Below are 9,672 nucleotides of genomic sequence, written 5' to 3' on the forward strand. Positions count from 1 at the left end.
AGTATCTGAATTCTCCTGAAGGGAATTAACTGTTATATTTTCTCTTGTACCCAACCCCCTTCTTTCCTCTGGTCTGAAGTATAATTGTGAACACACAGGAAGTGTTAGATATTTATTTAAACATACAAGGACTTCAAAAGATATGAGTCTGAACTAGAGTGCTGAAAGGACAGCTCCTCTGATGGCATTTCACAGAAGACAGAAAGGAAGGAAGGCAAAGTAATAATCTCTCTCTGGGTTGAACACAAACTCTCAGTCTTGCTATTTAGTCAAGGAAACATGACTGACTTTCAAAAAAAGTACAGAACACAGCTTACAAGCAGACAGAAGACAGAACAGTGGGGGATGTGGGGAGGCGAGAGGGTCCTTTGGTTTCCCTTTCCTGCTAAGAAGTCCCTTTGGATAGAAACCAGACCTTCAGCTACGGCTGAGAGGATGTGGGGCTCTCCTTCCCTTCCCTGCTCCCATCAAGACCTGGTTTTAAGTAAGAATCAGGTCAAGCCTTGTACAGCACATTTTTCAGTTTCTGCGGCAGAATACTTCCAGGAATATCAGCAACAAAACCTTATTTCTTTCATTTTTGGAGTCAAGACATTATTATTATTCCCTCTTAACTGCATCCTTGGAAACTAAATATATAGGCACACGCTGGTGCATTTGGGGCAAGTAAATGGTATGTATCTTTCTCATTTAAAAATTTTAAGTACATCTGAACACACATCCTTATATTTCTATGCAGATAAAATGCAAGAAAAAGAAATGTAAATTCATAATAACTTTATTTTATGCCCCCTTTAAAAACAGACACAACTCTCCTATAACAGAAACTTTTTTTTTAATACCTAGGGTTACATATTTCTGAAGATCAGTTTAGAACTGTACATTTTCCATTTTTCACTAAAATAAAGAAGATGAGCAAACTCCTGGGTTATTCATTATTTGTCAGCCCCATGGAGAACTAAACTCTAGTACCTACACTGGAGGGGAGGGATAAAAACACTCTGTAAATGTTAGATGATTTATAATATCCCCCTTATATGCTTTCTTTGTCACAAGATTTAATAAGTTCCCCCTCTTCTAGTTTGATTAAAGTTGGAAACAAAAGTTTCACTTCGAAAAACAATACTTGAAAGTAAAACCCAATATTTTTACTTCCCTCTGTGTCTTCTATTCACAATCTAATGTCAAAATTCCTGCCCCAGAGAGAAGGTTCAAGAGTAATTGGTAAAAGTCAACAGTTGCTCTATTTCATGCTAAGTCTTTGAAGACAAGGTCGTCAATCACCTTTATTTTCTGAGTGGCACTAACTGGCTGGAGGACACAGCATACGAATCAGAGGCACAACCATCAGCAACTCCCTGTGCTCCTCTTCAGCAAAGCACGGCACTGAACTTACATATTTACATCACCAATTTCCTTCATGTGTGAATTCTAAGTGCCTCTTCCTCTTATCATTTCTTTTTCCCTGGGTATTTAACACAGTATCTCTCTTTCACTAGGCACTCTAGTTTTTGACCAGAATGAAATTTTCTGAACTAGCAAGAATTAATTCCAGTCAAGATCAGAATTCCCAGAGTCTCTAAATAAAACAACTTACCGAGACCTTCAAATGCTCTGTTGTTCAAGTCAGTTCTTTGAATAAGTACAAGGTACTTCCTACTTTCTCATCATCTGAGTTTTAGATCTAGGAATCTACTCTATCCAAGGTAACTTTTGTCACAGAAAAGGTGAAGTCCCAGGCACCCACTGCAGAAGGAGCTTCTAATGTGGTACAGTGGACCTGTGTGGCTTTCTGTGCATGGGTTCTTGCAGCCTAAGGCACATTCGCTCCTGACTGCTCTGACAGCAGGGAGCGCAACATATTAAAGAAATCCAGTTCCTGCTCAGGAAACTTACAGAGCTCTTCTACTCTGACATTAGCTGTCCCTGGAAAAAAAAAAAAAGAAAGAAAGAAAAAGAAAAAAGAAAAAAAATCACAAAACTTCACCCACAAAGAACCTCAAAACCTGACATGTTTAAAACTACACTGTTTTCTAACATTGCAGGCCAACATTTCTTCCCACATGTGACCAAGTTCATCTTCAACACTCCTTGAGACACTATACAGCTTCATCTTTTTCAGTACTAGTGCTAAAAAGGTAGCACACCTAGAAACAATCTAAAGTAATTTGTCACCTCTGGAATTATAAAGATCAAAATGTAGAGGCAGGAGGTTTTTAAATGAATGAGAGGGAGAGAGAAACAAAGCAAACTAAAGATTTAAACATCAATTGGCCAAACATTAACTTAAAAAAAAAAAAAGTAGAAAAACGAGGAAAGAAGTTATGATTTTGATATTAATGAATGGCATTTAATAAAAATCTTAAGGTATCATACAATTGTTAAGGTGAAAATTAAGTTACAGGACCATAAAGATAACTATTACAAATAAAACTTTAAAACTAAATGTTGAAAGTTGGCCCTTGGTAATGATTTTTTAAAATCAACTAAGATGCAAAGTATATTAACATATGGACTAAATAATGATACACGTGTATTAACAATACTTTTTTAACAGCAAAGAAATTACGGAAAACCTCAAATACAAAATAGTGTAAAGTGCCCCAGGAGATATTTACATCTTTCTTCTAAAACCACCTAGCATCACTGATTAAAGGATTCTAATGGCAACTTCTTTGAAAAAACAAAGAAAATTTCATTACAGGGTGTGGAGCAGGGGGCTCCTGGGAAATTGGTGAAAACCAGGACACTGGAAGACCTGGGAGGGACCCCTGCGCATGGGCCCCCTGAGATTTGGCAAAGACCAAATATAGGCAAGGATCTAGGGTGAGAATAAAGGAGAAAATACACTGTATAGGTGTCAAGGGACTGGGATTTAGCCATTGTGCCTGGGCTCCTGATCTCTCGTGGGGGGAATGGCATACTTTTCCCTCCCTAATCATTTCTGCCCCCCCCCCACACAAATACACACCCTTCTTAGCACATTCTTCACTGAGACTCCTAAAGGTACAACTTTTAAGATACAAGATTAGGATCCAAGAAAGCAACCCAAGAAAGATACTTCAGCCGTAAGTTCACACAGACTTCCGGGACCGGTGCGCCAGTCCAGCCCCGCGGGAAACACCCCCCCCCCCGCCCCGTCTCCTTCAAAGCAAATACCTATAAGGGGCGGGGAAGGCGCTAGAAAAGGTCGGGAAGGTCCCAGACTGGGGGACTAAGGTTATAATAGAAACCACCAGCCGGCCTAAAATCCTTCCAGATTTGCGGGGTGGGGAGTGCGAGGGAGATTCTCTTGCTAGGGCTTCAGGATGTACAATCAGGAGCTGCTGCTGAGGTGGTCAGGCGAAGGTGAAGAAGCCCAAGAGCCTGAGGTTCCAGGCGCGGCCTGCGGCAAGTCTGTCTAACCAATTGCACCGGCCAAAGCCCCTGCAGCCCGAGGACGCTTGCACACATCAGGTCAATCACTGACCACCTTAACCTAACCTTCAAGGAGGGCTCCTCTCCCTCCTCGACCACCCCAAGCTCCATCATCCCCCCCCCCCCACAGCCCCCGCCAGGCTCCCGCGCCCCGCCTTCTCCTTACACTGAATGGGCGAGTAGCAACTGGGGTCCTCGCCGCCAGGCTGGCAACGGCTGGAAAAAGCGCTGCGCGGGGTCACGTAGTTGCTGGGGAAGATGCCCACACGCTGGTTCAGCTGCCCGGTCCACCAGCCCTCATCGCCGGACACCTGCGAGTCCTTGGACAACACCTCCACCACGTCGCCCAGCCGCAGGGTCAGCTCGTCCTCGCCCGCCGCCTCGTACTCGAACACCGCCGTCCAGTAGGGCATCGGCGTGTCGGAGCCCAGATCCCCGGGGGCCGCTGCCGCCTCCTCCTCCTCTTCCTCTTCCTCCTCGGCCCCGGCCCCCGCTCCATCCTCCCCCGGCTGGGCGGCAGCGGCGGCGCTCGCCAGGGAGCCGAGAAGCGCTCTGGAGGGCTCCATGGAGCGGCCGATCCATAGGGTGCGGGGCTGCCGCCGCCCGCAGGAGCCGCCGCTGCCTATTGTTCATGCGGCTCCGCAGAGCTGGGGGAACCCCCCTCCCCCGACGGCGGCCGCAGGTAGGGCCGGGGCTGGCAGGGCGGGGAGAGCCGGCTCGCTGTGGCTGGCGCGGCGCCGCGACAAGTGAGCGGAGTGCGAGTGCTCAGCGCAGCATGGGGGCGCGGCGGGCCGGAGCCCCCGCCTTCGCGTTCGACCGCTGGGGCGGCCTCACCACCTCCACCACGGGTACCTGCTCAAGCAGCCGGTGCCCGCCGCCTCCAGCCGGCCGCCTCTCCCAGCTCCGCGCCGCGCGCCGCCCCCAGCTCCGCCCGCACGCCCAGGACCACCTGACGCGGACCTGGCTCCGCCCCAGCCCTGCGGACCCGAAGAGGCGGGGCTTCCCGGAGCCCAGGCCCGCCCCTGCGCCAACCCGCCTTCCCATTGGCCGCCGCCAACCCGTCCGCAGGTTCCTCCCGCCGCGGTTGAGGCTGTCCCGCCAGTCGCCCCGCTCGCCCCGCTCCACCCACTGCGCCTACGTCGCCCGCCCCCCGCCCCCGCCCCTGTGCGGGCTCTCTCATTCTCAAACCCCAGGTTGACCCATTTCTCGCTCCCATTGGCCCGCCTCAGCTCCAACCATTGGTCCAAGGTACCTGTCCGTTTCCGGAGAGAGTTCGACACCGCCCGTCAGGAAGAGACTGCGGCTTCATTGGGCGCCTGAGGAAGGATGGGTGGACCCTAAAAGGTAAGCTGAACCCTCATTCATCCCTAAGAGGCTGTAGGAGACCGCTCCCTTTGTCTGACGCGGAGGGCTAGCACCTGTGTTCTAAATCCTAAAGTGAGCTACTGAGAGTTAGCAGAGGGGAATTGAGCTAGGTTGCGCCCTGGGAGAGCTCTTTCTTCTCCAGCTCCCCTTTACAATTGGATTCTTCCTTCTCTTGGGTCTGTGCATCCTATCAGGTGGATTAACTTCCACCCCTGTCTATTAAGGCCTTCAGACCCACTGCTGTGTTCTTTAAAAGAACTCTTAAAACTCTATAGTTCTCGCCTTTATGAAACTGCATAAAACTCCCCCTTTCCAGGGTTCCTGTTAGAAGAAATTCCAATACCGTCAATTTTTTAGAATTCAGACCAAAGACCACTTTCCTGGGGCTCAAACAGTCTGGGTAAGCTGTCGGTGAAGTGGACTTTGTCTCTCTGAAGAGATTAAATTTTTCTGCAAATCTTGGATTTCTTTCATCTGGGGGAATTTCACCTTGGATCATGGTGACCTCTATGGAAATCAAATTAAAAACCAAAGCTGAATATACATACAAAACAATACTGCAGTTTATGAGCAAAGCTGCCCTTTTCCTACATCCTTTTGTTAGCTTCCACTTCTCAAACATTAAGAAAGAGGTGATGTCTAGTATTTCTTCTGTGCTTTAATCTGTTTATAGCATTATAGATTTCCCATGAAAAGATTCTCCGACAAAGACAAGTCTGTGCGGAAAGATTTAGCCTGATCCCTACCAAAGTGTGTTGCCTTTTTACCCTTCCATGGTAGGAATAGATGCAATTTATTTGGCAAGAGTTAGTGCCTCACTGAGTATTTTTTAATTTTATTTTGGGGTTAATTTTTAGACAAACTGAAGACAGTGGGGCAATTTGGAAAGATAACCAGGGCTGGCATCTCCTGCTCATCAGCTGCAGGTACCTAAGAGTTTGCTTATCCCCAGGGGTGGACTGGAAGATCACCTATGATTTTGTAGGCCCAACATTCTGTGGTTTGCATACAAATATGGCTACACTGTATACCTAGGTATCCCATCCGTTCCATGTCTTGAAGAAGGGAGGATGGATTGTGGTATTGAAGAGCATCTGGAGTAGGTCTTGAGAAAGGACTTCTGAGTAAATGCCCTGAAACAGTGTTCAGATTCTTACTATATATAGGATCAGTGAACTGGAAAAAATATGAATGTCTTCGAATAAAATCTCTGAATTTTGTTCAACATAAAACTGTTCCACTCCCAAATAGAAGAGAGCTAGTAGGGAGGGGGTAGAGGTATCTCGCATTTTTAAAAAGACCATAAGAGGAGTTCCCCTTGTGGCTCAGTAGGTTAAGAACCCAACTGGTATCCATGAGGATGCAGGGTCAACCCCTGGCCTCGCTCAGTGAATTAAGGATCCAGCATTGCTGTGAGCTGTGGTGTAGGTTGCAGATGTGGTTCCGATCCTCTGTGGCTGTGGCTGTGGCACAGGCCAGCAGCTGCAGCTCCAATTCAACCCCTAGCCTGGGAACTTCCATATGTCTCAGGTGTGGCCCTAAAAAAAATAAATAAATAAACAAATAAATATAAAAATACCATAAGAAAAAATATTTTCTTGATAAAAATTTAATTTGGAGGAAAAAGGAATTTTACAAAATGGTGTAGATACACAGAGAAAAACATGCAAAAGAAAAAAACTAAAAAAAAAAGAAAGAAAATAATTGTAAGTGGTGGCTCTCTTTCAAATGGTAGGATTAAGAGTAACTGGGAAATTTGTATTTTATTTTGCTTATGGATGATTTTGTTTGTTTTACTGCACAGTTTTGTTTTACTCCATTGGTCTCCATTCCTTCCCCACCCAGAAGAGGGAAAAAATTTCTTGATCCTTCTCAGTAGGAAAAGACTAACACCCCACGTAACTAAATCTTTAATACCATAGCATGTGTTCAGGGCCTCATGAAGAGTCATTCATCAAATATTTCAAGAAGTCATTCAGTAAATATTTGTTGAATGGATAAGTGCTAGGAATTCAAATGAGGGAAAATCCTTCAGGCTAAAGCTGTCTAGCAGGAGTTGTCTGGCTGGGTTTCATGGAAGAGGCAGAACCAAAGCCCATCCTGGAGAGGAGAGGCACCTGCTTTCAGGAATGGAGATTGAGCATGGACACAGCCACAGAGTTGGGGAAGCCTGAGTGAGCCCATAGATGGAGTAAAAGGATGAGAAAGAACTCTGAAAAGATAGGATGAGACCAGATTGTTGAGGGCCTTGTAATTACTTGATTCAGACGAGTAAGTACTTAATTGGCTATTTGTAATTATTTAATGCCTAGCTTGTTCACCATGAGGGCAGCAACCATCTGTCCGGTTCTCCACAGTTTTCCCAGCACCTAGAGAGTGCCTGGCACATAATTGGTTCCCAGTACATGTTTGTGACTGAATGGCTGACTTGCATACCAGGTTGAGAAAAAAGCCTGGGCTTGGTTTAGTAGATATAAGGTTTGCCCTGAAATCTTTTAAGCAGGGCTGGGAGGTGATCAGATGTTACCATCTCTGAGGAGGAGAACAGATGAGGGAGGAATGGATGACGAGGCACTTAACTTGGACATCAAAGGATGTATGTGGCTTGATTAGTGGAGAATAGGAAGTATGGAAATGGAACTTAATGCAACAGATGGAAATAATGGAAATACTATCCTGAGAAGGGGTAAGAAAGCAAAAAGGGAGTGGTTAAAAAAATAAAATTTACTAAATAAAAAAAGAGCAGATTGCAGAAAACTTTGAAAGTCAAGTGGAATTACTGAGATTCCACCATTATTAAGCAGGGGGTGACAAATGTCACCCCTAATAGAACCATTTTCTGTACCACACTGGAAGGTATAACATGAGACAGGGAGAAAATAATAGCAACCAATGATGCATCATGGCAGTGGACTTAGGTCAGAAGATCATGATGATTTCTCCTGGCTCTGTCCTTTGAGCTCCTTTTGACTTTGGGCAGCGTACCTGTTTGAACCTCAGTGTCCTTATTTTTAAAGAGTTGTAAAAATAGAACCTGATTTTTAAAAAAATTTTTTGGCCATGCCCAAGGTATGCAGAAGTGGTTCCCAGGCCAGGTATCAACCCATGCCACAGCAGCATCCCAAGTCACAACAGTGACAACGCTAGATCCTTAACCCCCGGAGCCACTGGGGAATTCCAGACCTGATTTTTATAGAGGATTATAGGATTAAATGAAAAAGTCATACAAAAACTCTTAGCATGCCACTTAGTACCCACTAGATATTCAATGTATTTATTTCCTTTTTTCCTGTGCCCATCACCCTCAGAAGCACTCGAGGGACTGATTAATTAATTGCACCCTAGGAAACTGCACAGGGTTTTTTAGTGGTTTTTGTTTTTTGTTTTTTGATTTTTTTTTTAGGGCCACACCCACAGCATATGGAGGTTCCCAGGCTAGGGGTCGAATCAGAGCTATAGCTGCCGTCCTATGCCACAGCCACAGCAGTGCCAGATCCAAGCCTCATCTGTGACCTACACCACAGCTCACGGCAATGCCAGATCCTTAACCAACTGAGCAAGGCCAGGGATCAAACCTGCAACCTGATGGTTCCTAATCGGATTCGTTTCCACTGTGCCATGACAGGAACTCCTGCAGAAGCTTCTTGATTGGGAGTTGAACCAGGGTTTTTCCCTTAAAACAGAAAAAGGAAGGGGAAAAAAAAATAAAGGGGAGAAAGAAGGAGGGAGGGAGGGAGCAAAAACCAAACAGATGTCACAGACTGATGATTAAAGTTTGGGGCCCTGGATTTTGTCTGAATGGGAATCCGTACTCATTGTTTGCCATTATGCACGTTAACCCCCAGTGCCTCAGATCCCACATCTGGAAATTGGGGGTAATACCTCTCTCACTAGGCTACTGGAATGGTTAAATGACAAGATGTATATTATGTGCTTAGCACAGAGTCTGTCAAGTAGTAGTAGTAGTAGTAGTAGTTGCTGTTGTTATTTGAGCCTAATACATAATCCCTCTCCTCAAGTCTTCTGGGAAGTATTTTAAATGAGTACTTTGGTGCTAAAATCCCTCAGGAAGATGGTAAGCTTTTCCAAGGGTCAGTCCACCCCTCTCACCTCTCATGTTACCCCTGTTCAGGAGAGGAGCCCTAGTTTCTGATTCATAAACTCCATTTGCAGTAACATGACGTTTGGTAAATGTTTGGGAACTGTGTGAGGTGGGGCAGATTGAGCAGAAGTTAGGGCCAAATCATTGTCACAGTCACTGTCATTGTCACTGTGGACAAGGCACTTCATTCTTTTGAACTTCCATTTCCTTCATTGCAAAATGAGGTTGTTGTGAGATTAGATAAAGTCGGAAATACTCCTTGCAGTATCTAATACATAATCCATGCTCCATAAATTGTAAATGTTCTTATCGCAATCAATAGTATTTTGATTCCTGTCTTCTGAGAGTTAATGGGGCTTGAAACATCAAAAATGATAAGAAATCTTCCCTCCCTTCTTCTCCCTCCTTTCCCCTATGAAAACCTCAGTTTAGAAAATAACTGTATTATGGCAGCTTTTTAGAATGTCTTATCTCTGGAGACCAAATTGCATCATTTTAGCAATGATCAGAGCCTTTTAATCAAGAAATAAAGGTCAAACAGAATTTCGCTTCTTTGTGGAGCTAGCCCCTTGAGATGGCTGTCTTTGAAATTACACCTCTTTTGACCATGCTGGGTCTGCAAGGACTTCATTTAAGTCTTTTAGTCAGAGACCCCAAATAGGTCCAATCAAAAGAGAATTAAAGGGAAAATTATCCATGCAATTGGGATTTTCGAAGAGCATGCAATGAATGGGAAAATGATCACATAAAGTAAAAAGAAAAAAGATAGAAAACTATCTGTTGTAATT

At 45.0% G+C, this 9,672-nt stretch overlaps 1 protein-coding gene across 2 annotated transcripts in view; it reads right to left on the reverse strand.

Annotated features, from left to right (window-relative positions):
* MAP3K9 (mitogen-activated protein kinase kinase kinase 9) overlaps nt 1-3,983 on the reverse strand; it is an 83,712-nt gene extending 79,729 nt beyond the window's left edge. For both annotated transcript variants that reach the window (XM_021099417.1, XM_021099418.1), the window contains exon 1: nt 3,584-3,983. In XM_021099417.1, coding sequence (XP_020955076.1) covers nt 3,584-3,983 — 400 coding nt within the window. The remainder of the gene's footprint in view (nt 1-3,583) is intronic.

The sequence above is a fragment of the Sus scrofa genome, chromosome 7 (assembly GCF_000003025.6).
Source record: "Sus scrofa isolate TJ Tabasco breed Duroc chromosome 7, Sscrofa11.1, whole genome shotgun sequence".
Lineage (NCBI taxonomy): Eukaryota > Metazoa > Chordata > Mammalia > Artiodactyla > Suidae > Sus > Sus scrofa.